General features: G+C 36.3%; 4 protein-coding genes and 2 long non-coding RNA genes across 8 annotated transcripts; 2 read left to right on the forward strand and 4 right to left on the reverse strand.

Annotated features, from left to right (window-relative positions):
* Positions 1–37: 37 nt before the first annotated feature.
* LOC140970187 (protein transport protein SEC16B homolog) lies at positions 38–7959 on the reverse strand. The gene is made up of 13 exons (XM_073431824.1): positions 5639–7959; positions 5244–5561; positions 4253–4381; positions 4048–4170; positions 3735–3905; positions 3360–3485; positions 3122–3256; positions 2451–2578; positions 2265–2373; positions 1881–2195; positions 1617–1769; positions 1213–1511; positions 38–918 (listed from the first exon to the last, which is right to left on the reverse strand). Exons 1-13 carry the CDS (start codon positions 7535–7537, stop codon positions 402–404), a joined length of 4422 nt encoding a protein of 1473 aa, XP_073287925.1. The 5' UTR covers positions 7538–7959; the 3' UTR covers positions 38–401.
* Positions 7960–9297: 1338 nt separating this feature from the next.
* Positions 9298–10077, reverse strand: LOC140970136 (zinc finger protein ZAT9-like). The gene has a single exon (XM_073431734.1). It carries the CDS (start codon positions 10075–10077, stop codon positions 9298–9300), a length of 780 nt encoding a protein of 259 aa, XP_073287835.1.
* Positions 10078–11291: 1214 nt separating this feature from the next.
* LOC140970194 (uncharacterized) lies at positions 11292–12042 on the reverse strand. Its single transcript, XR_012174085.1, has 2 exons — positions 11901–12042; positions 11292–11557 (listed from the first exon to the last, which is right to left on the reverse strand). It is a non-coding gene; the product is annotated as an uncharacterized lncRNA (long non-coding RNA).
* Positions 12043–12083: 41 nt separating this feature from the next.
* LOC140970195 (uncharacterized) lies at positions 12084–12896 on the forward strand. Its single transcript, XR_012174086.1, has 2 exons — positions 12084–12219; positions 12267–12896. It is a non-coding gene; the product is annotated as an uncharacterized lncRNA (long non-coding RNA).
* Positions 12897–14283: 1387 nt separating this feature from the next.
* On the forward strand, positions 14284–20133 carry LOC140970171 (O-fucosyltransferase 29-like). The gene is made up of 9 exons (XM_073431801.1): positions 14284–14762; positions 15600–15690; positions 16238–16314; positions 16500–16588; positions 16726–16915; positions 17267–17448; positions 18455–18557; positions 18748–19076; positions 19531–20133. Exons 1-9 carry the CDS (start codon positions 14511–14513, stop codon positions 19892–19894), a joined length of 1677 nt encoding a protein of 558 aa, XP_073287902.1. The 5' UTR covers positions 14284–14510; the 3' UTR covers positions 19895–20133.
* Positions 20134–20984: 851 nt separating this feature from the next.
* On the reverse strand, positions 20985–24765 carry LOC140970166 (pentatricopeptide repeat-containing protein At4g39952, mitochondrial). Of its 3 annotated transcripts, none has more exons than XM_073431793.1 (3): positions 21715–24765; positions 21529–21599; positions 20985–21367 (listed from the first exon to the last, which is right to left on the reverse strand). In XM_073431793.1, exon 1 carries the CDS (start codon positions 24271–24273, stop codon positions 21895–21897), a length of 2379 nt encoding a protein of 792 aa, XP_073287894.1. In that variant the 5' UTR covers positions 24274–24765; the 3' UTR covers positions 20985–21367; positions 21529–21599; positions 21715–21894. The 3 variants fall into 3 exon arrangements, with proteins under 3 accessions (XP_073287894.1, XP_073287895.1, XP_073287896.1); XM_073431794.1 differs by having other exon boundaries at positions 21449–21599; XM_073431795.1 differs by lacking the exon at positions 21529–21599.
* Between the last annotated feature and the right edge of the window lie 58 nt (positions 24766–24823).

The raw sequence follows: 24823 nt of genomic DNA on the forward strand, positions 1-24823 counted from the left end.
ATCCCTTCAAATCATCATCACATCGAGGTGGCTAACATGAAGCAAAAGGGCTTTTGTCCATTCAACAATTTATGGCCAAATAAACAAGTCAACTGTACAATTTGCACTGTTTCTTTCCAACGTGCCAAGTGTATAACGTTTCATTTTACAAACTTATCTCGATAGGTACAGTAAACAGCTAGGTAACAACTGACTTATAGCATACAACTGTAAAAAATAATAATGAAAAAGAGAGAGAAGCCAAGAAAAGATAAAAATTGATGGAAGTAAATGGGAGAAAAGAGGATTTAAGGGTAAACAAAATTTCATCTCCTTTGGACACTCCCATCCTGACAATTTTTGACATCTAAGCAGCAAAGCTGTTGTGTTGTATAACTTGAAACGATCTATCTCACAGGGCATCAGAGTTCCACCTCGTGAAGATCATCTCCGAAATTACCACCATTTTTTGACGAATGTACTATAGGAGGGTCACTTGGCATGAACGAAGACGGTTCCATGCCCAATACCTCTCCCAGAGGTTTTACTCCAGCCCTATATGGAGGGCTGAACGAATCGTTTAATCTTCCACTCCATGATGCTGTACGCCGTGAAGGTGTCGAAAAAGAACCATAATTGCTTGTACCATTGTTCGAGATGTTGTTCATGCTGGCAAATCTTGGCATGTTCGTGGAAGATGGAGGTGGTGCAGGTGACTGGAATGCGTCACTTGAAGGAGAGGTGGAAGGATGTTCATGAGCTGATGAATTGTCTTGCATGCCATTAACATGAGCATCAGCTGACTGGTCAACCAAGGTAGCTGGCGTTGGCACAAAGAATTTCGGGTTGGGGCTGCTTGCTGGTTTGACGGATGGAACAGCAGGCGCCTGGAATGAATTTGCAGTGTTCCCACCACCTTGGTTAAAGGTGTCGACATACCTGCCAGAGGACTCGTCGAGTAAGATGTTAAGCTGGAGCGAGTAAATGCAGATTATTGACAGTTCATATGTAAATAATTTCATTCGCCATCAGATAATCAGCAGAATCATTCACGTTGCAGTTCTGCTAATTATCTGAATGACACTAGATCAGCTGTTTAATAGCCATATTCTTTCATTCTATGCGTCAAAGATGATCTAGTCTCGTACTATGCCTATTCACTATATGTAATAACTGTCAAAGATGACCTAGTCTTGTGTTATCCCTCCTCAGCAAGCAACTTCTTGAATTTACCTAGATCGGACGCCCATCCTTCCTCGGACAGAGTATTGATTAGAGGTTGGAGGAAGTGGTGGAATTCCTGAACTATTATCTGGAGGACTTGTGCTCACATCTTCAGGAGTTCTGTTGACATGAGAAATTTCATTTTGCAGGGCAGTCTTTAAGTTATAATCTGCCGTTCCATTCTGGAAAATTGCAGTTGTCGGTGGGGGTGGAAGGCTCTCTTCTGCTGCCGGAGGTGCAGCACCTTCCTCCACCCATCTCTTGAGTTTATCGTCATAATAAAACTTGTTTGTATCACCCAGTTTAGCCTATTGGATATCGCAACAATAGGAAATGACAAAAAACAAAATTCAAGAAATAAATTACGATTCACTAGACATATTAATGTCAAATAAAAAAGCTAAACTAATCACCTGGCGGCCTTGACGGTTGAGAACTAAACCTACGGTCTTCTGTAGTAGCTGGGATCCGAAACCAAAACTACCAAATCGAGATTTCCTACCTATTGCCGATGCTTTTTCTTGCTGGCCAGCGGAATTTTCTTCCTTCAATGACTGAGCCTGATCCTACATGTTGTAAAGATGTCAAAATATTATTAATTGCAAGACCCACAAGCCAGTAACTGAAGAACATGTCTATCCACAGAAAAGAGTTATTACATATAAATTGAAACAAACCTGCCTTGGACTTCTACCGAAGTCAGGTTCTGAAACACTTCTGGCATGCATTGACATCCGGTTGCTATCAGCTGCCCATTCACTTATAGGCTCCATGGATTGAGAAGGCACTAATGATGACATAGCCAATGTTGATTGACTAGTTGATACCCTAGGCCCGATTGTTTGATGATAATTCATGTTACCTTGAATATGGCCACCAGCTGTTGGCGCAGGTGGCGGTAGACCCCCGACAACACGGTGGGCAGTACTATCAAAAAGGTTGAGCAACTTACCAACCAATTTTTTAGGAGCTAAGTTTGTGGAGAAACCTCCCTGCATAAAAGAAGTTTTGATTACAAGTATCCACAAACTATAAAAGAGAGGAAAAAAAAGCTAAGAAACCTCTTGATGAGCCTTGATCCTTTCTTCCAAAGATGAAACTAACTGTCTAAGAGTCTCGACCTCTGGGTTTCGTCCTGTCTTAAGTGATTTTAGTACCACTTGACAGTACCTACAGTAACAATTAATTTCTGAGAAATAGAGATAATATTGACGAAAGATAACTGAGCTAAAAGCAAGTGTAAGTACTTCAATGCATCAGATATCCTCCCAACTTCTGCCAACATGTACGCATATACAAGCTTATATGGTTGAAATGGAAGCAGGACAAACTGGGAGTTCCCAATAGTTTTTGAGTACTCGTATACCTCTGTCCTCTGTACAAAGATGCAAAGAATCAAAATGCATGTGGGTCACAGCCAGTTAACTAAATAAACATAAATCGTAGACTGTGCCACGTTCTGCCTCTGAAACCGTACCCACAAGCAACTACAGGAAGTTGATGGCTAAGGTTCAGTCCAGTACCAGTACCACCCAACAAAAACAAGTTTATCAAGTTTTTACTCGATAGATATGAAGTGTTACAAATCCTTCTCCACCACAAACACTAATTAGAAGTATTCTCATAAAATGAGTCAATACATCTAGTGGGGTCCTAGAACTGCTTCTGATAAATGCACAGATAGTGCCGACAACATATGCTAATTAACTCAACAAATCAAGAAAATTGTTAATGCACCCCGACATAAATAGACATTTCTCAATCCAATTCTTCATGCTTCTATCATATTCTGATCCATAATTTCTTTTATCTTTATTAAAGCAGAAACTCTGTCCGGGTAAGCCCAAAGTGTCCAAGGCAGCGGATAGGATGTTTTGAACTCTTGGAAAATGCATACTTTGTAAAACGTTGTTCAAACCTGTATAGCCTCTGGACTGGCATATGTCCGTGGAAATTTCCAGTGATCTGCACCGACAAGACACAACCTTGCACTGTCTGAATATGGCTCAAAACTTGCTTCCGCAACTAGATAGCAAATGTGAGCAGCAATTATCTAAAAAACATTCAGAAAGTAAGCAACATAAAGTGAGAGGGAATTGAAGGAATTCTCAAGGCAGAGCAAAAAAGTGTGTGCCAAATGATTGACCAGAACATACATCACTTCTTTCCTTCCACAAACAATCTCCAAGATGAATGAGCACAAGTTCATCATCTTTTGTTCTATTTGCAGTTATCATTGCTAAATTGTCCTCCCAGTCATCCAGCATGCCATTCGCGAGAAACTGAGTATTGCCAAAAATCATCACAGCACAATTAGTCACCTTAAGGCTCAAGCTTAGGACAATTGCCTGTAAAGCTTAAACTAGAGAAAGAACTTAAGAAACAAAGACACATTTTAAAAAATACCTAGAAGTGAATATCTGACATATATAACACCGCAATAATCGCTTCACACAAAAGACCCTCCAGGAAAATATTACAACAAAATGTAGCTACCCACAACTGTATTTAGCAGAGAATAAAGCATCTACCTGTGGTGGTTGCTGAGGCAAATTTGCCACACCAGCCATGCTACTAATGGCTGTGGTATCTGCAGAAAAGACATCAGCAGGTTGCCCAGCAATTAGCAGGCATAATGTCCGCAAAGGCGACCCTGCTACCAATTGTTGAAGTGCCATTTGCTTTACAGTTTCCACATAGAACTGCAGGGTTTGTTTTCAATTACAAAGTTGAAAAGAAAAAAGATAAATCAATGTGCCAAGAGAAGATTCAAACTGTTCAATTAACCACAGAGAGAGAGAGAGAGAGAGAGAGAGAGAGATGAAACATCTTATATTGAAATACCTGATCACCAAGTTGTGCAGCAAGAACAAGCGCAGGGCCCCATAACTGACCCTCTTTTGCACATTGCAGAGCTTCTTTCTTTCTTCCGAAAACTAGAAGGTTTTGAATCTCAGCAGCAGTGGCCTAATTAATGAAGTGGTACTTATTAACAGATACATGCATTGCCCGAAAAAGTAATAAATGTCATTGGTAGGCCATGAAATACCTGCATTTGCCCTTCCGAGGGCATTCGCTGCAAGCACTGGGCAACAGCACCATATTGACTACACTGCATGTCGTTTCTCTTTGCAGATGCAAAAAGCTTGGCAACTGCTGATTCAGGACCATCGCTTTCCTATTATACCATTAAATTATAAATACAGAGCCAAAAATTGATTATACCTAGGACAAGGCAGAAATGTATTGTTAACCATTTTCGTGGAAAGAATAATAATGTTGTAGGAACTTGCAAGGGAGTGGCACACACCCTCCAGCCAACAAAGCAGAAAGTGACTAATTCACTAAATAGCTACAATTTACGTACCTATGGAGCATTGACATGTTCATATTTTCAAATGGTTTAGAAAATACCTCAGCACGCATAATTATTTACCAAAAACGATTTGCTTATGTTGGACAAGTGATGCTTCAAAATGACCAGAGTATGTCAAAGAACAACAAAAATGGCAGTTTGGAAAATGATAAGACACCATGACCATCATATACTGATTTTGACACAACTCAAAGATCATGTAAATTTTGTTCAGTTTTATCCAAGGAAAAATTCGGTGTTAAGAAGCCGTTTCCAAGCATAAAGGTACACACATCATATAAAGATCAGAAATATAAAACCAGATAACATAGTCGCACACAATAAACAACAGCACGATGTTCAATCTCGATCAACCACAAACACCTTTCAATTCAGAAAGCTGCTGCGAATAACATTTCTTAAGAATTTGACATGAAAATTTTTTCGTTATTTTTTCCCAAGAGATTTGATTATGTATCAAGAGAATAGCATGTGATAAAAAGATTGACGAAAGAGAATCCTTCGTTCAGTTCTCCGCCTTATAAGGGATCGACCAAATTTTGTTAAGTCTGACTCTGAGTGATTGTTTTTCAAAGAATTGACTTACGTTGTCAAATAATTAGGCGAAATTAAATTGGTAGCCTCAAGTAAACCAAGTTCAGTCGCAAAAAAATAAGCAATCTACCTTCGATGCAGCATCCGTACCATAGGGAGATCGGAGTTTTCCATAATACTGACAACCCAGTTTAAGCAGTGAGAGAAGTAACCTCAAATTTTCAGCCTTCCTATAGTCCATATCAGCAGATTCAGGGTTAGCTATTCTCTCTTCTATCCATTTGTTCAACTCCTTGATGCCAACATTTCCACCAGTGAGAGGACCCGGGGCAGCTTGCCTACAAAGAGCATTGAAATAATTGCAAACACCCATTCCATTGTTTGATGTATAGTTTTCATTCACAACTTCTTGTAAGTTGAGAACCGATATGGAACCACTCGTAGTATTCTTCACAAAAATGGAAAAGTTTCAGCACAGAATATAAGTGAAGTTGAAGGGCAAAGAAGGAAAGTTCAAACACAAACCTGACTTCCGTAGTTAAAGTTTCCGGTAGAACTATTATCTTTCATCACAACAAGCTTCCCACCAAAACCAAAACTAACCAAAGCATGAGGAGGACGACCTGCAGAAGACCTTCCAGCAGCAGAGGCATATGAAGTTTGAGTACCCTGAATCATTTGCTGAGAAAAACTGTTTGAATTCTGATTCCTGGTGTAGTCGCTTATGACACTATTTTGGCTATGTTGATTAATTCTTGAGTCATTGAACTTTTGACTTAAGTTTCTACCAGCAACAAAACCTTGTGTCTCAGGACGTATGAAAAAGTCATTTGGACCTTGTGCCACATTCTCATAATATGAACTAGTTACTCCATGATTAAATGAATTATGTGGGCTTCCTTGAGCAACTAGAGAAAAATTCGGTACGTAGCTATTTATCATTTGTTCATTTCCGTATTGTGAAGTAGCTTCAACAGTACTTAATGTTTCAGGTTGCCACATTTTTGAGCTTTGCTGATTGTAGTCACTGAACGACCCAGTCCAGCTATGTTCCTGGCCTTGGCTATTAAATGCTTGATCTTCGTAACTATTACCTTGACTGTGTGTACTGTACATCCTCTGATCATTGTTCTGAGAAATTGTATTGGTTAATGCATACCCATCCTGATTCACCTGGTCCTGAACTTTGGTAGCCGACCGAGTAGATGCTGTGTAGGACTCTAACGGGAACCATCCCTGAGTAACAGTATCATAATACCAGTCCGGATATTGGGGATCAAAAACCATATGAGGAGGGTAACCATTGTTATCTTGAGAAGCCGGGTATGAAACTCCTGAGGTATCACTACTTACTTGTGAAGCCTGATTCCAATTTGATGTGGTTTCTTTTGCATCACTAACCTGAGAAGGTTGATTCCAATTAGTAACACTCTCAATCTCCCCACTCTCAGGCACAGTTCCAGCAACAGACTGAGCCGTTTGCTGGAGGTAAGAGATCTCAGCCTTACAATCAGATAATCCCCAAGTAGAAGATAAGTTTGAGCCAACATGAGCTTGTGCACTTGCACCAGTATCATAACCATCTACCTGATACCACTGTCCAGTACTTGGTTCATACTTCCAACCTGGATACGAATTCTCCCAGTACTGACTGCTATTTAAGTCCTCCACATCCGTACTTTGATTCGCTGTTATATTAAAATCATTTCCCTCATTGTACTGCCCATGACTGTTATAATTCTTCATGTGAGCGGATCCATGCACTGCATTCCCAGTAGTAATATTTGGTCCAGTTTCCAAATTATTCCCCAAATTCCCCCATGCATCACCGGCGTTATCACCACCTAATTCGGTGAAAAAATCTGAGTATGACCCAAAGCCATTGCCATCATTCTTATTTGAATCAGAATGGAACGCACTCCAATCCATTTCTTTAACTCCTGGTGCTCCTGATTCACCACTGCTCTTGCTAACCACAATTTCATCTGAAAGACGCTCACCACTACTCTTACTCATAAATGTCTTATCGGATGAAACTTCAGCAATCTCTTCCTCGGTCTTTGGTTCACCAATCAAATTACCAAACTCAAATGAATTCTCCGACAGTAATGGATTTTTACTAGACTCCACAGTTCCCTCGTCATCAATCTGTTTTGCTGTCTTTAGTTCAGCGCTTAAATTATCCACATTGTTACTGATACTATTGCTAGCATTATCATGACTTACATCACAACTATCATCAAACTCATTGATATTCAAATTCGAAAAAACCTTGGATTCATCAGATTCATTCCCATCTGAGAAAACACGGCCTGCAGACGTGGAAGTGATCCCAAGATCCACGTCATCGTCATCATTCACTAATTTATCAAAAAAATCCTCGTCTGTATTATCCTCCACCTGAAATGGAGGATTGGAAGCCATTTACTCAAACCCTTACCTTCGAATCTACAAAATTGCAGCTCCAAAAAAATCAAGACCCTAAATGATTCGAGCTAACACTCAGATCCACCAAAAAATCCACTAAATAAACCTCATCCAATCTGAATCAAGCAAGATCTAGGTTTTCCACGTCACCCAAATTCATAAACCACGCAATGAAAAAAAACCCTTAAAATTGGGTAAATTTTTGCTCCAATAAAATCTAAAATAGGAGAGGGAAATTCATCAGCAGAGAAATTGGCTTACAGATCAAACAGAGAACATCTGAATCAGGAACAAACGTATAGATACACGTCTTTGTATGTATATATACATACGCAGAGAGCGAAAATGGAGAGAGACGAGAGTCAGTGCGAAAATAAGAAGACAAGACAAGCCCTTGATTTGGCTAAACAAACCACCCACCACCCAAAAAGAGTGGGTTTTATTACATGTAAATCAAGAAACCAATTGACAAAAACTTTTTATGACTCACTAATTAATTTTGTGGATAGAATTTTTTATTTAGATTATCCATAAAAAAAATATTACTTTTTAGGCTAAAAGTATTACTTTTTATTGTGAATATCGGTGGGATTGATCTGTCTCACAGATAAAGATGTGTGAGATCATTTCACAAGAGATCTACTCATTTTAAATTATATCATGTTCAATAAATAGAAGAAATTTTAATTTTCCACTCTTTAAAAATAAATAAATAAAGCATGGCATGTGACACAACTGATTAAATTAAATTTAATATTGTCAAACTAAAAGGAAATTATTCAAGTAGAACATTCAACTCGGGGAAATTATTGGATGGACTGTCATGAATGCTTCTTAAGTGGAGGTGGTGCACAATTAGGTGGCATCAATTCATGCATCGCATATAGCAGTCGTCCATGCTTTATATGTAGTGGGAAGATAATGCTATTCGTATGTTCCGTAAAAAAATTTAAAAAAAATGTTTTAAAATTTTAAAATAAAAATTATATAATTTTTAAAATTAAAATAGTAGGAGTTAAAATTAAATATAAAAAAATGTTAAATAATATAATAAAATCATGTTGTTAGTTTGATAAAAACAGGTGGTGAGTGTTTTAATTAAATTCAAAATTAAATAGTTAGTCTCTTGTGAGACGGTCTCACGAATCTTTATCTGCGAGATGGGTCAACTCTACCGATATTCACAATAAGAAGTAATACTCTTAGCATAAAAAATAATAATTTTTCATGGATGACCTAAATAAGAGATACGTCTAATAAAATACGACCTGTGAAACCGTCTCACACAAGTTTTTGTCAAATTAAATCATGATTTCATATAGTTACTATATGCTGCTCTTGTATTATATACAAATATATATATATAATCTTTTAGGATTGATAGTCCTTCCTGTTTTTTATTACGCACAGTAGTTATTCATACGAGTTATTATTATTATTATTATTATTATTATTGTTATTATTATTATTATTATTATTATTATTATTATTATTATTTAATCGATAATAAATAAAAAATTATATTACTTAAAAATAGAAATATAAAAACTTCGAAAATAGCAAGACGAACATACATCAATTATTCATACGATAGAATCGAAGGAAGCCAATGGAGCTATAATCTCCATCTATATATTATAGTTTTTTTCTTACAAATCCGTATGTATATTAAATATATCCAAAGATATAATTTCACCCTCTTTAATTGTTTTAGGATCGACTGTCGTAGGAAATTCACTCAGTTTCAAGCATATTTGCTAATGTATATTAGTAAAAGAAGTGATCCCCACCTGTAACCATCTATCCAACTTCACATCTCTTAATTCACTTAGCTTTCTAAGCTTACTCTCAGTACATGATTTTTCTTCGTTCCGGGCATCCATGGCCTTGATTCTTTGTTCTTGATCACATTTTGTTATATCGGCATCTTTTCGACAAAGCTGGGGAATTGGTAAGTCAAGATTGAGATCAATAAGGTGATCGACGTTATATGTTTTGTAAACTCGTTGATCGTGATTATACTCAAAATCATGGAGATCTGGGATGAAAGAATTTCCCGATGAAATGGAAGTGAGCCAGTGACACCGTTTGTGCCCGCCTAAGGCCTGCCCCGATGAGAAAACTCGACGGCAAATGGTACATTCGTGCATCTTGAGTGTTTTTCTTGCGGAGGTGTTGGACGTGGGTGGAGTGACAACAGTCGTCTCTGATTGCATCAAGAATTCGCAATCTTCTTGGATCGAATCTTGGTCGACATTTCCTAGAACAGAATTGGATGCAAAACAACCTTTAACTCTCTTGTGACTCGCTCTATGTCCCCCCAATGCTTGGTGGGAACTGAAGATTTTCTCGCAAGATTTGCATTGGAACGTGACATTGATCTCTGTTTCTTTAGCCTTGCTTTCCTCCTTGTCATTTCCAGAAAAGGCAAAAGATTTGTTAGACAACATCACCAAACAATTTGCCAGATCTTCTTCTTCGCTCGTCTTATCCGTGGGAAACTTCTTGAAGTCATCTTCACTTGCTTCGTAGCACATTAAAAGATCCGTTTTGGCTCGGAGGAAATACGAACGCTTGTTACCTTCATGTTTGATCTTGAAGTTTTGGTCCCCACTATGGGGTGAATTACTTAGAACACTAATTTTTTTTGTTTCTTTTACTCACAATTTTACACCGTAATTTTTACTACAATGTGCCACTCTATTCTCATACCACAAAGAACACCAAATCGATGAGGATTAGACATATGTATTTATATATATAGATATAATGTGTAAAGGCGCTTTGTATCTTGAAAAGTTCTTGCATACGCTAAATGGGGAAACATGTCTAAATGATGCCATGTAGTAAAGGTTTGATGATATGGCATAATCTTCACCATTGATGTTTCACATTGGACTCATACAAGTGAAGATTTATTGTTTTTTTTCCCTTCCTACAATACATGTAAGAATAGATCGAGGGGAAGTCCTAGTTTATAGTTGAAGTTTGTTACTTGTGGATGAGAGGGGATAGACTCAGAGAGTTAGCTTAAAAAGTGAAGGTGGGTAAATATGTGACAAGTGGACAGGTTTATGTGGCCGACAAATTATAACTATTAATTGTGGTTTCTTAAGGATCTACACACACACACACAATTTGGCTTGTATCTTAAATTATGGTTTTAATTTTTTTATTTTACAAACCTACTGTACTTATTTTTTATTATTCTTTTGATCTTTTAAGACAGTATTCACTTTTACAAGAATATTTAACAATATTCTTCAACTCTTTAATTTTGTTCTAGGAGTATTTTTTGTTTTTCGGGACACAAACATATTAAGTTATTTTCTTCGTTAAATTAATTTCCATAAACTCGTATCATCAGCACTAAAAACATTGCCATTTCTGCGAATTATGTAATCGGCCAGTGGTATAGGAATTTATTCCACCACGACTTTATAGACTTATGAACTACAATAACCGTAATAGAAATAAGCATGATTTGGCAAATGTTAATAAAAATTAAAATTAAAAATATTAAGCCAGAAGTTCGAGATCATTTAGGTTCAATAATTTCAAGTATTATTTCGTTTATTTATTATGAAAATCCTAACTCGTATTCAATTATTGATTATACCATTGGTATGACAATTTATTTCAAAATGATTGTAGAATTTTATTTGAATAAAAATAAATAGTCTTGTAACTTAATAAGCATGATGCTAGAAATTCGAATTCACTCGGGAAAGGACACAAAAACCCAACAACGTGAAAAAATGAAACTAACATTTAAACCAAAAATGTGTGCTGCCACGCAGGAAACAAGATACCTCAAGCCATTCAAATAGGGCAGAATTTATTAATTCTGATAAAACTCAAAATCAACTATGCTGCCTTCGGAACTTAAACCGATTGTTTAAAGATCAACTGCAAGTATGTGCTGGAATTTATAGAAGAACCGCCTTTTCCAACTCATACGAGAATAATCTCTGACAATTTGCCAACCAAGTTACCTTGGAACCGACAGACCTAGCTCTAAGACAAGAAGAAAACAAGGAACTAGTATCAGAAAGTGGACAAACATTCCATCCCAATATCTAAACCAAACAAACAAATGCTTTATATATATACATACATGTATATATATATATATATATAAATCAATAATGTGACTCAATAAATGACACTGATGCTTGTTAAATAAAAAAAGAATAAAATTGGAACCAGCGAAACATAATCAGAAGATTCCAGTAGATTAACATATCAACCATATGATTGTAGAAATGCTTAGTCCATCGACATCTTATCAAGTATAAAAGAAAACTAAAGGTGTTGAAAATGTATCAAATCAACTTCACAAGAGATCACTGAGCCACACCTCTGAAAGTTTTATCACGTTCCATCAGTTTCATCTGGAGAAAGGAAACTATTGTCACCACAACAATCAAGCCAACCAATGCCATGATCACTCAAAGCAGAACATTATGAAACCAAATTCATTCGTAATCATTACCACATATAAAGGGTATCAAAACAGTCACGGAAAATGAGGGAATCATAGCTTTCCAATTAACTATTTCGATAATAGTAGGTACGCATGATAATAGAGTAATCATACATGATTAGCACAGATGGAATACCTAAGGCAAAACCTACCCACCAAATTATTTTACTCCTTGAGGAATTCACACTTACGTGTGATCAACTCCACACAAAAGAACATTTCCTCATAAAATATCTATAGAATCCGAAATGTAATTCGGTAACAGAAGCTAGACATATGATATATTTCCGGTGATTTTTGCTGGTATAATGGATTTCAGATTGTTCAAATGCAATTTTACACCTAATCACCATAGAAATTCCATATTGACCATAATGAGAGGGGTACCTTAAAATAACAAAAAACCACCAAAGTTTCACCCATACATGCATTCTATAGAAAATGAAAATTTTCTACTCATAGTTTAAGTCTTTTTTTCCACAAGACCATTAACCAAGTGTCTTCACAAAAAAATATTGCGGCAAATCAAAAGTGAAGACCTTGTAAAAGTCTGGTATTTCTTTAAAGCAAATGTAAACTCATGTGCCTGCAGCAACCAAATGTTCCAGTCAGATAGCTGATCAGTGCCTTCCAATCAACAGAGATGCCCCGATTACATCGATAGGGTAGTTGTTGAAGAGATAGAGAAATACAAATACCAAAGAAAGGAGAAAACAATCAAGCATTGCAAGTCTCGTTTTTCCATAAATTTAATATAATTTTGGAATAGTGAGCTTTAATAAACTAAGGAAAAATTCTGAAAATCCATTAATTCTAGAAAACTGTTTCTCTGCTATAAAGCTATTGGCTACTTGGGCTGAAAACATTAAACAGCCGAAGAAAATAATGTTCAACAACTACATTCGAAAAATTACTTTTCCAGTATACAAAATGTAGAATTGAAAATGTCTAGATTTATAATTGTTAAAAACTATTATCTTATAACCATGAAATATTAAGATTGCCCTTTGTAATTTGTATCCAATCTATTATTTGCTGGCTTGCGTATACAAGACTGGTGCTGATACGATGTTATCATTTTATTTTGTTTATAAACCCTAAATACCAAAACCACTAAACCCAAATAATGATACTGACTACAATCAATTAAGCATAAATATAACAGTTTTCGCAAACATGCAGGAAAAAAAAACATACTAGAGATCTGGAGAAGTGCAGCAGAGTGTACCCTGTGATAGAGCCCTGCAACACCGAGAAGATGAGCTCAGACATGACGTCATCCTAGCCACTGCTACAGCGCTGTGAAGAGGCAGCATGGATGCGACGCTCCCCAACTCCGCCGGTGACCTAATCCCAAGTTCCAAATTTAATACCAGCAGTGAGTGAAATGGAGTTGAAATAGATTATGCATAAGAGATTTCTAATTGAAATTATAATGCTATAATTCTCGACAAAGAAAAAAAAATAACCATAATCTGACACGCAATGAAAAATACAGGACGACGACCTGGAGAGAAAGAATCGGCGAATGGACGATGAATTGGATTTTGAAGGGAGGGACGATTTTGAAAACGACGCCGGGGAAACTCCGAGTTTTGGATTCGAAATGGTGGATTTCATGGTAGAAATGGAACATCTGTTGAAAATTCGGCTGCATTTCGTAGCCATTGTTGAACGACGGGGGCTCCAGCGGGGTTTAGGGCTTTGTAGATTTAGGTCAGGGTTCTATCTCCCAAGTACCAAAGTAGGATGTGACCAGTAAATAAAAGGGCTGTAAGAAAAAAAAAATTATAAAAAGTTCGAAAATAATTATTAATTAAAATTTAAAAGTATAATTAAAATTTATAAGATTTTGATTTTTTACAATAATAATGTAACACTTAATTTATGTCGTTTGATTTTTTTTTATTTATGAAAATCTACTCTTTTTTTTATAAAATAATAAAACTGATGTATCTATTACGTTTTGATGATTAATTATTTTATGATAATGTTATTTTTTTATATTGTTTTAATTTTATTATTTTTGGATTTAAAAAACTGATTGTCCATTTTGCATAAGAGAATTAAAACATTATTCCAAATTTAAAATTGATTTAGACTAGACCACCTGAATTAATATTCATTCACTTTTTAATCATTATCCGAATTAATACTTGAAATTGATATTAATTCATTTCTTAATTATCTGAATTAATTTGCCTTAACTTTTCATCAATGTAACTAATTATTATAGATTATTGACCATCGTTTTCACCTGTATGCATCACACACACACACACACATTGTCGCTCGGCTTCTCCCAAAATTTTCACTTTCTCATCTCACAGTGGAAAAGGGGGGAAATCCCGATTAGGGTTTGTAGAAAGGTCCGTAATTTGTGTGTGATGCACGCTTATACTGCATAACAGCATAAATAACCTGTACGGCGTGCTCTGTCAGTGTGAAAATCTAATGTGTGTACTATGACAAAGGGGAGCAAGAATGGGCTTGGCTAATTATCTGGCCTCTGCAGTGCTGCAGCAGCAGAAGCAAAATCAAAAGCAACAAGGGTATTTTTCCAATTATTTTTGGAAATGGCGGTGGCCTGCGGAGGTGGTGGTGATGCCGTGGACGATGGTTTGCGGGCTTCTGCTTTTTGCGGTGGGTCTCATTTCGCTCTTCACAGGGCACGTGGCTTCTGATCTGGAGTGGTATTCTCAAGGACTGGTTAAGCGGACGTGGTACTATAAGACGGTATGGGCTGTAGTGTGTTATGCTGCTGAAGCGTGGGAAAAAGCTGTTCTTATGTAGAAAATTTGAGTTGAACTGTTACATTTTGGAAATACTTTTACTTTGTCCGTATTATAATTGTTTAATATGGTTTAACTTCTTTTAATTTTACCTCTTTATGGTTGGGATGTCTATAATATCATTAGGAGCTAAGATAGAAAATTTTATGCATGTGTGCCCTGAAAGTTGGCAACGTTAACTGAAAAGGGAATTCCAGTTGATTCCATTATTTAATGAAGGGGATTCTAGCTGATTCCCTTTTTTTTTATGAAGTCCCTTGTTTGGTTTCTCTAAGTTGGTTTATTTTTGTGGAGTACTTTTTTCATCAGTGTAACAGACTGTTGCGTTTCAATTAATTGTTGGTCCTTTACCCTGGGGGAAAAATTTATCATGCTTACAGTTTGCTTCCAAATTCAAATTTTCCTGCATTTTTGTGTTTATTTTTGGTTATGGATTGAGTTTTTTACTTTATTAAACAATTGAGGTTGTGCAATTTTATCTTACTTTCTGTCACTGTGTTATGCAATGGGAAATTAAGGCTTAGAAAAATTGAAAAGGATGTTTGGCAATTTTCTGTTCGATATGTTCGTTACATATTTCTGTCAATTATTCTGTTGTATATTTCTGTCATTGGCGATGATACTTGATGGATCTTTTGATATTGTCTTTCCCTTCCTTGATTGACTTAATTTAATTGTTTAAGACCCAGCATAAGCATTATCTTGCAATAAATATTGTCTTTGGGGTTGTTCAGCAAAATTAGCTGGCAAACTCAGTCCACTACTATTTAATGTAATGTAGGATAGAGATTACCGTGCCCCAATTGATATATGGAAATCAAGGTTTTCAAACTTCTATTATGGCTGCTGCGACAGAGGTCCTCATTTTGCAGGTTGGTCGACAAACTTTTTCCGGTATTCTGCTTGTGCTGACGCATTTGCTTTGTTGGTTCAAACCTGTAACTAAATACGTTTTTTCAGTTATTATGCTGTTATCATCTCCCTTAAAGCAGGAGCTCTGTTGCTTTTTAATGATTCTTCTAACGGTTGTGGCAGTTGACTTCTGTTTAATAATTATGGTGTCACTTCTGTTGCTATAACAAAAGTTGAGTTGCACATTAATGTAAGGAAAAGCACTAAAGGACAACAAAATTTCGAGTATCATCTATAAAAATACATTTGAGTAATTCCGGCTTTGCTACATGCGCTGGGCTGTTTTACGACATTTGTTTAGGTTAAGTATTCTCTTCATTTGAAGAAAGTGAAGGAGTTAAAATTCAAAAAACATACCCTTGAAATTCTTTAAGTTATGGCATCACAGAGCAACCATGGATGTGATTACTTTAATTTTCTTGTCGTGCCTCTTCAACTTGTTCTTTAGGTTATATATTCTAAATTGGTAGAAATAGTAACATTCAGGAACTAATTTTTTGTTTATAGCTGCTGTACGTGAACGACATTCGAATGGCTACTTACTAATTGCTACCAGCGGAGGACTCAACCAACAAAGAACAGGAGTAAGTGTTTTCTTGTACTCTGCTCAGTGTTTTTTTTATAAGCATTCAGATTTATAAACAAGTACTGATATGTTTTCTTCTCTCTTTTTTTTTTTCATTTTGATTATCCGACTTCTTATCCTGTTATATTGCTTCAGGTTATACACATTTAAATCTAAAATTCGGATTTCATTTTTTTCCTGCAGATAACTGATGCTGTAGTTGTTGCAAGGATCTTGAATGCTACTTTGGTTTTGCCAGAATTGGATCATCATTCATACTGGAAGGATGAAAGGTTGGGTAAACTGAAATAATCTGGTCATCTGTTCCCTTTAAACCTATTATTACAGAACTTTCACCTAAACTTTTAGCACGGCCCATTTTGGTTCAAGAACAATTTTTTTACTCATCCTAGTTTACTTTGTCATGCAGTGATTTCTTCCAGATTTTTGATGTTGATTGGTTTATCTCTTACCTCGCAAAGGATGTTCCAATTGTTAAAAGAGTGCCAGAAAAGTTCATGAGGTCAATGGAAAAACCACCATATACCATGCGAGTTCCACGAAAATCAGAACCTGAATATTATCTGGAACAAGTTTTGCCAATTCTTTTGAGGAGACGTGTAAGATGAAACTATTTGAATTATGAACCAAGCATTCTAATTCCTTGTTATAATGTCCTTGTGGTGAATTTTAACTTGGTATATTTTATTCTTCTCGCGTCTCAGCTATAGTATCGGCTACGTTTTTGTACAGCCTACTGGCAAATTTTTCGGGTAAATAGTCGAGTCTTTTGTAGTATATCTGTAGTAAAAAATTTCTCTACGTCTAAATTTTTGTACTACTTGATCAATCTTTACTAACTCCACAAGTGTATTCAGAGTTTCTAGATATGTTGTAGTTGGTTCTCTTAAGTGGAGTGCAAGCTATGTTCAGCGGATTTGGTTAGTCTGTGACCTGTAAAAATTTTGCAGGTAGTTCAGTTGACAAAGTTCGATTACAGGCTTGCTAATGAACTTGATGAAGACTTGCAGAAGTTGCGATGCCGGGTCAATTATCATGCCTTGAGATTTACCAAATCTATAAGGAATTTGGGCCAGAAGCTTGTTGTGCGTATGCGTAAGATGGCAAAACGTTTTATTGCTGTTCACTTGAGGTTTGCAATCTTTCTCTGTCGCGACAATCTCTCTTTGTGAAGTTTATATTGCAAGCAAATTGATTAAAAACTGCAAGTATTAATTAGCTCTGTTTGTGGTCCTGAATTGTTTGTCAAGATTCAGGATTGATAATCAATCCAGTATCATCCTTCCAATGAAAATCTTGCCCAAGCTCTATATGGTTAACCTGGTGGTTCTGCTCTGTCGTTAGAATTCTAAAGTCGGTGTCTTTATGCCTTAAGAGAACAAAGAAGTCTGTTTTTGTTATGCACTCAAGTCTCTTGTCATAATTCAAAAGCTTTATTGTTAAGATGGCAATAAGTAATTAAAAAATAATTGCACTAACTGTGTTGGGAGAACACCTATCTTCTCTTGTAATATGCGGACCCTGAACATCGTGACGACACCATCCTTTCTTTACAGCAAATTAGATTATGCTCACATTTTGCAATATGTTGTGTTGCATTCTTTAATATGACTGTATGCTATAGAATATATCCATTTAATTATGAATTCGGACATAGTAAATGAATTGTGTGCTGTGGTCCTTAATTTTTCTTGCTTACTATGACAAAGATATTCCCATTAAAAATTTCTTGCTTTTCACCTGTTGTGCTGTTGTCAGTGAGAATCTTCTTCTCAGATGATTTTGTGTCTGATACTGCTACAGTGTTCAACTCGTCGGATATCCACCTTCGTTTAGCTGTTAAATCTAAATATATTTCCGTCAGTGCAATATTAATGTGGTTGCAGAGTGGCATGGAAAGAAGAATACTGATTCAGAAAGGCCTCGGACATTTTTGTCCAAAGGTTCCTCCGTGGTGGAAAGCTCAATACTTAATTACTTGAAATCTGTATATTGTGTGCTATCTCCTTGTCTCCTTAATATGAGAGTATTATATTTCTCTAGATTCTATATGTCCACTCAGTGTCATTTATTGATTATACCAGAATAGTTTGCTATCCTGTCAATTTAATTTTATCGGCTTGATTTGTTACTTGCAGGTTTGAACCGGACATGCTCGCGTTTTCCGGGTGTTACTATGGTGGGGGAGATAAAGAAAGGCGTGAGCTGGGTGAGATAAGAAAGCGGTGGGAAACATTACCAGTAAGATTGTGATTTATGTATATTCTTGAATCTTGTGCTAGTTGCGATGCAACGACAGATGCATTTTCCCGAATAACAATTGTGGGTAGTTCATTGGTATTTTATGATTTATTGGATGTCGAAGCTACAAGTAAATAAGCATTCATTTCCGATGGGACATTTTAACAAAGTTTTCTACTTTGTTCTATAGGAATTAAGCCCTGATGAAGAAAGAACGCGAGGGAGGTGTCCTTTGACCCCACATGAGGTGGGTTTGTTGCTGAGGGCCCTTGGCTTCGAAAATAGTACCTTCCTCTATATTGCATCTGGAGAAGTATACGGTGGAGAAGAAACTTTGAGGCCCCTTAAAGAGCTCTTTCCAAACTTCTATACAAAGGAGATGCTAGCTGGTGAAGAGCTGAAATCTTTTCTTCCCTTTTCTTCTCGTTTAGCGGCCATTGACTATACTGTCTGTGAAGAAAGTGATGTCTTTGTCACCAATAATAATGGGAACATGGCAAAAATCCTAGCTGGTCGAAGGTAACTACACGGGAAAACTATTTTCTTTTAAATTGGAGCTATAATGATTCCCCTTCTGCTTAACTTTTAATTATTTGACATGTTAATAACACCGTTACTTAAGTGAAACAAAAGTTAAAAACTTATCGAGTCTGAAAAACCAGACTTGAACATTAATCTCAAAATTTATTTAACCGCCGCCACCTCTAGTACTGCATTGGCATAAAATTCTCACATGGGATGCTAAAAAAAGCTCCAACCCCCAATGCAATGAAAAAAAATTATTTAAACCAATTTCTCAGAGTAGACCATTGCGTGGTGGTTTTAATTTTTATCACTGGTCATTAATGAACTCTGATAATGTATATGCTAATCAACACGAGTTGTTTAGTGGGAGAACTCGTGTTAATCGTCATCTCTGTATCTGTAATTCTCCACGTACTTGAAATTTCTATATCTTCTTTTCTTGTTGAAGGCGGTACATGGGTCACAAGAGGACCATCAGACCAAACACCAAAAGGCTTAGTACGTTGTTTGCTGTGCGAGACAAAATGGACTGGAGCGTGTTTGCAAGAAAGGTCAAATCACGCCAAAGAGGATTCATGGGAGAGCCGGAAGAGATGAGACCTGGGCGAGGGGAGTTCCACGAATTTCCATCTGCTTGTGTGTGCCAGAAACAAAACTTGGATAGATTTGTCAATGTTTCCATGTCAGAGTTCATAGATAAAAAGAATGATACAAGTGAAAGAAGTTTCTCAAAAGGAGAAAAGGGAAGCATGAAAAATGGGTCTCTCTCTGTTGCAGAGGAAAACGACCACAATGATTTTTTATCTGATTAGACAAAACTTCAGAGAACTCCGCCTTGCTACTCTAATTCTCTTTTTAGCAAGCATTGTAATGGCATTATCGATTTCACTTGATCCACATAACAGACAAACGAAGGTAATCTTGCTGCTGGAATCTTTGGTTGAAATACTGGTTTTGAATGAAACGCATGCATGTAAAGCTAACCTTTATCTTGCAGTTGTATAAACTATAATGTTCATTTATATATGTGTAATTGTTGAGTTGCTCTCAACTCTCGAGTTTGTGCTTTCACTTTTCCCTTTGCATTTGGCTTTGTGCCTGTGTATGCTCCTTGTTTTCGAACGGCTTTTCGTTTTTTTTTTCTTTTTGTTTATAATAAAAAAAAAAAAAACAGTACTTCACTGGGTGTTGCACTAAATCTCTAAATGGCAATCGAACCGAACTAATAGAATTTTTTTCCGACTGATTACAAAAATTTGAAAACCCAGATAATCGTTTTTTTAAAAAATTAAAATATTTTAGCTTTTCAATGTTTTTTAAATTTTTATAATTAAGGGTTTTCAAATTTTTTGTTATATAATAATAATAATATTTTTTGAACGAGAAAACGTATGGATAAAATTTGTAGGCTTTTTTTCTTGTTAAGGATCATACCAGAATTTAAAGACAAAACCAAAACAAATTTTTTTTAATTCAACCACTAACCATTTTAATTTTTGTTTTAATAAAACAAACCTAAATCTGTTTACTTGATTTGGAAATCCAAAATCGAAACCGAACTGTTCCGTAATAATTTTTTAAAAGAAATTCTAGATTAATCTAACTTAACTTTCGAATTAATTCGATGGATTTATTTGATTAACCGGAAATTGGTTAAATCAAAATTTTGCTCGCTCCTTTACGCGGTATGGTGAAAAACACTGTTCATAATTTTGAGATCCAGAATATTGATCCCTTCCTACAATGACTTTAATGAATATTAGATAAGCAATAAATACGGAAAATTTAATAATTCATTAATATTTAAAATCTAAAATTTTAAATGAATCGTTACTAAACTAGAAATTCGTAAAAATATAAGTAAAGCCAAATAGTAAAATCACTTATAAAAAAAAAAATCACAAATTATAATTCATAAGTTGCACCACCGTAAATATAATATTAATAAAAATATAATATCCAAGGAGGAGAAGAAGAGATACGGAGGAACGTACAAAGGCAAATATTTTAGCATAGATCTCTTACTTCTACTAATTTCATCTCCTTAAATCATATGCGACGAATAGCGAATGTAGTAGCTCATCGCTTAGCTCGTCAAGTTCTCCCGTCTTCGTCTAGTTTTGAATGGTTGTAAATATTTTAACACGAAACCCATACACCCAAACACATCAAACATCATATTTGATCGTTGCCTATCCATCATCATTTTGGCAAGGGAAAGGATTACCACATCACTGTAATCACAACAAAAATGGAGGATGATCCGAAATTTCGAACCCGGAAACCTGAAAATATGTTCATGTTATGGCTTATAAATTCCATGACAGATGAAATTGGTAAAAAAATTATTACGTATGCCGTATAACATGACATTAGGTAATTGTGAAGGAGGCTTATTTCCATGTTGAGAGTACATCATAACTGTCTTGAGTGCTAAAACTATTACCTTTGACAGTTTTGAGTATCTTTTGCAAGGGGAGCAGATCCCAAAGCACCGAGGAATGATTAGAATATATCCTGATTGAAAATATAAGAGCAGACAATATAAAACATGATCAGGATATCACATATCAGAGCCATGAAAAACAGACTCGAGGCCTAGAGGTTTACAAAAAAGGACAGAAAAACTTACCTGACCATCATCTCGATGCAACCGAACCATGGAAATAAGTTTGCTCCGTGTTCTGTTTATTAATATTATGCAAGCAGCTGTGTACCAAGAAATTGGTGGCAAAGAGATGCATTTTGCAACAAATTAAAGATCCATCGGTTAGTCGAAATTCACCACGAACATTTTGCAGCCATCCGTATGTTATAAAGTACTCCAACCTAGCGACTTTCTCAACCCTTTATCCTTGATCAACAATCTTGCTCTTTCCACCTCTTTCCACATCCCTAAAGAGCTATATAAGTCTGAGATTAGTACGTAATACCCATCATTTTCTGGGTCAGTTTTAGTCGCTTGCTTTGCTATCCTTATACCCATATCTGTATTATTGTGCAGTTTGCAAGCAGTCAATAGAGAACCCCATATGACTCCATCTGGAGCGATGGGCATTGATAAAATGAGAGCTTCAGCCTCCTCCAAATTACCCGAACGTCCAAGAAGATCTACCATGCAGGCGAAGTGCTTCAGGGTTGGTATGAGGTTATGTTCTTTCATTTTGTGAAATAGAGCCTTTCCTTCATAAGCCAATCCGGAATGAGCACAAGCGGAAAGAACTGCCAGAAATGAGAGCTCATTTGGTCTAATATTTGACTGTTCCATCTGATCGAAAATCTCAATCGCAGATTTCCCCATTCCATGAATTCCATAACAGGATATCATCACATTCCACGAAATAACATCTCTCTCATTCATCGAATCAAAGATTTCTCTTGCCATTTTCATATTCCCACATTTGGAATACATATCAACCAACGCCGTTGCAATAGTTGTATTGCACTCAAATCCTTTTTGATTAATGTATTTATGTATTTCTCTTCCTTTTTCTGCTGCTGCAACCCGGCCACAAGCAGATAACAAAGTTACTATTGTTGCTATATTAGGCTCCTGGCCTCCTGAAATCATTTTGTCAAAAAGAATTAAAGCCTCTGAAAAATTTTCATTCTGAATGTAAGATGAGATCAAACTATTCCATGAGGTGATATCCTTGTGTGATAGGTTGAATAATGTAAAAGCCATAGTTAGTTTTCCACATTTCCCATACATGCTAATAAGTGAATTTACAACTGCGATATTCTCAAACATCAAAATTTTAATGATATGGCAATGAATAGATTGGCCCAAATGGATGGACTTCAATCTAGAGCAAGAATAAATCACAGATATTAGACTATTCAAATCAGATCCAATTCCTCGGTGCTGCATTTCACTAAACAACTTTATGCAGCTCATTTCTAATCCCGCCTTTTCATAACCAACTATCATCAAGTTCCAAGAGTCATTTCCCTGATCATGACCTCTATCAAAGATCTTCTCTGCCAGTGCCACGAGTCCAAACTTACAATACATTGATACTAATGCACTGTCAACAATGGAATCAACTTCATAGTTTTTCCTCAAGACAAAACCATGAAAGGCCTTTCCTTCTGATACCTTCATGGTATTAGAGAAACCACAAAGCAAGCAACTAAGTAACTTCCCATCTGGAGATACCCCGCTTGCCTGCATTCTCATAAATATCCGAAAGCATTCTTCAATGGACCCCGCTCTTGCATGCACACAAATCATTGATGTCCATGAAAATAAATCTTTACAGGCAACTTCACGGAATGCAACATGTGCATCCTCAATGCTTCCGCATTTTGAATACATCGACAAAATGGTAGATTGAATGACAGTTGAGGAAACTATTCCAGATTTCAGAGCCAATCCATGTAGGCACCTACCTTCCAACAATGCATTCATATCCCCACAAGCTTGGAAACCTCCTTCTAACGTCCGAAAATTCGGTCTCTCGCCATAGCCACCAACCCCGTGCATCTTACAAAGACACTCTAAACCCTTCTCACCCTCTCCATTCTGCACGTACCCAATCACTAGTGCAGTCCAAGCAACGACATCTTTCACAGGAATATCATCAAACACAAGAAAAGCATCTCTAACAGATCCGCATTTCGAATACATATAAACAAATGAAGACCCAATTGCAGAGTTTTGATAAAAAAGATTCGCTTTTGACACCATTCCATGAACACTCGCGCCAATAAAAAACAACTCAAGTTCTGCACAGGCCGAAATAACCATTGGAATGGTAAATTGATTGGCCATTGTCCCGGAAAGTTGCATCTTTGAGAAGAACCCAAGGGCATGGAAATAATTTCCATTAGAGAAATGGGCTTTGATAATGGAGTTCCATAGAAAAGGATCCTTGAAACATAAGTGATCAAAGACTTTAGCAGCAGAATGGGGCTGTTTAACCGAAGCATAACATGCTATCAGCTTTGAAGCTATGAACATATTCTGTGCACGTCCTGTTGTGATAATGTAGGCATGAGTAGAGCCAAGTGTGCTGAAATCAGTTATTTCACGAGACAGGAAAGGATTGATGTGTTTTTCAAGGCAAGTGGATCCCGCATCAACGTAAGATGAATAGAGACATTCACATAGCTTTGGGAATTTGGATATTTTGTCACAGCTGAACAATCGGAACGTCTTTTGCAAAATTGGATATGGACCATTCAACATCGGAAAAAATGGAGAAAATCAGTGCCTTCCACTCAATAGAAATGCCCCAATTACATCGATAGGGTAGTTGTTGAAGAGATCGTGCGATACAAATACCAAAGAAAGGAAAAACAATCAAGCACTCGAAGTCTCGTTTTTCCATAGATTTGATTCAAACAGAAGACTTTAACAAACTAAAAAAATTTCTAAAATCCTAGAAAACTGTTTTCTTTCTGCTTGAGTACTATTGACAAGTTGGACTAAAACTAATGTTCATCCGAAAAAATTACTTCTCCAGCACACAAAAATTTAGAATTGAACATGTCTAAATTCATGATTGTCTTAAACTACTATCTTAGTACCATGAAATTATAAGATTGGCTACGTAATTTGCATCCAATCTATTATTTTGCCGGCTTGAATTGATCCCTCAACGCACCTGGAACTCAACCACGCTTTCTTTCGTAACCCTAGCCCCGATCACTCCAAACATGAACAAAAAAGATGTCACATGTGATTTTGTGACACCAATTTGTTTTTAACAAAAATAACATATTTATAAATAATTTTT

Source organism: Primulina huaijiensis, unplaced genomic scaffold (assembly GCF_012295235.1).
Source record: "Primulina huaijiensis isolate GDHJ02 unplaced genomic scaffold, ASM1229523v2 scaffold43369, whole genome shotgun sequence".
Classification (NCBI taxonomy): Eukaryota; Viridiplantae; Streptophyta; class Magnoliopsida; order Lamiales; family Gesneriaceae; genus Primulina; species Primulina huaijiensis.

Bases quoted from the DNA above. Each gene is read 5' to 3' on its own strand.
- LOC140970166 (XM_073431795.1), bottom strand. From the start codon at position 24,273: ATGTTGAATGGTCCATATCCAATTTTGCAAAAGACGTTCCGATTGTTC.
- LOC140970136 (XM_073431734.1), bottom strand. From the start codon at position 10,077: ATGTGCTACGAAGCAAGTGAAGATGACTTCAAGAAGTTTCCCACGGAT.
- LOC140970187 (XM_073431824.1), bottom strand. From the start codon at position 7,537: ATGGCTTCCAATCCTCCATTTCAGGTGGAGGATAATACAGACGAGGAT. The intron at 5,562-5,638 runs GTTTGTGTTTGA...ATTTTTGTGAAG, and splicing joins ACTTTAACTACGGAAGTCAG to AATACTACGAGTGGTTCCAT. The intron at 3,486-3,734 runs GTAGATGCTTTA...GGCAATACTCAG, and splicing joins TGCCTCAGCAACCACCACAG to TTTCTCGCGAATGGCATGCT.
- LOC140970171 (XM_073431801.1), top strand. From the start codon at position 14,511: ATGGGCTTGGCTAATTATCTGGCCTCTGCAGTGCTGCAGCAGCAGAAG. The intron at 15,691-16,237 runs GTTGGTCGACAA...TTTTGTTTATAG, and splicing joins CAGAGGTCCTCATTTTGCAG to CTGCTGTACGTGAACGACAT. The intron at 17,449-18,454 runs GTTTGCAATCTT...TGTTACTTGCAG, and splicing joins TTTATTGCTGTTCACTTGAG to GTTTGAACCGGACATGCTCG.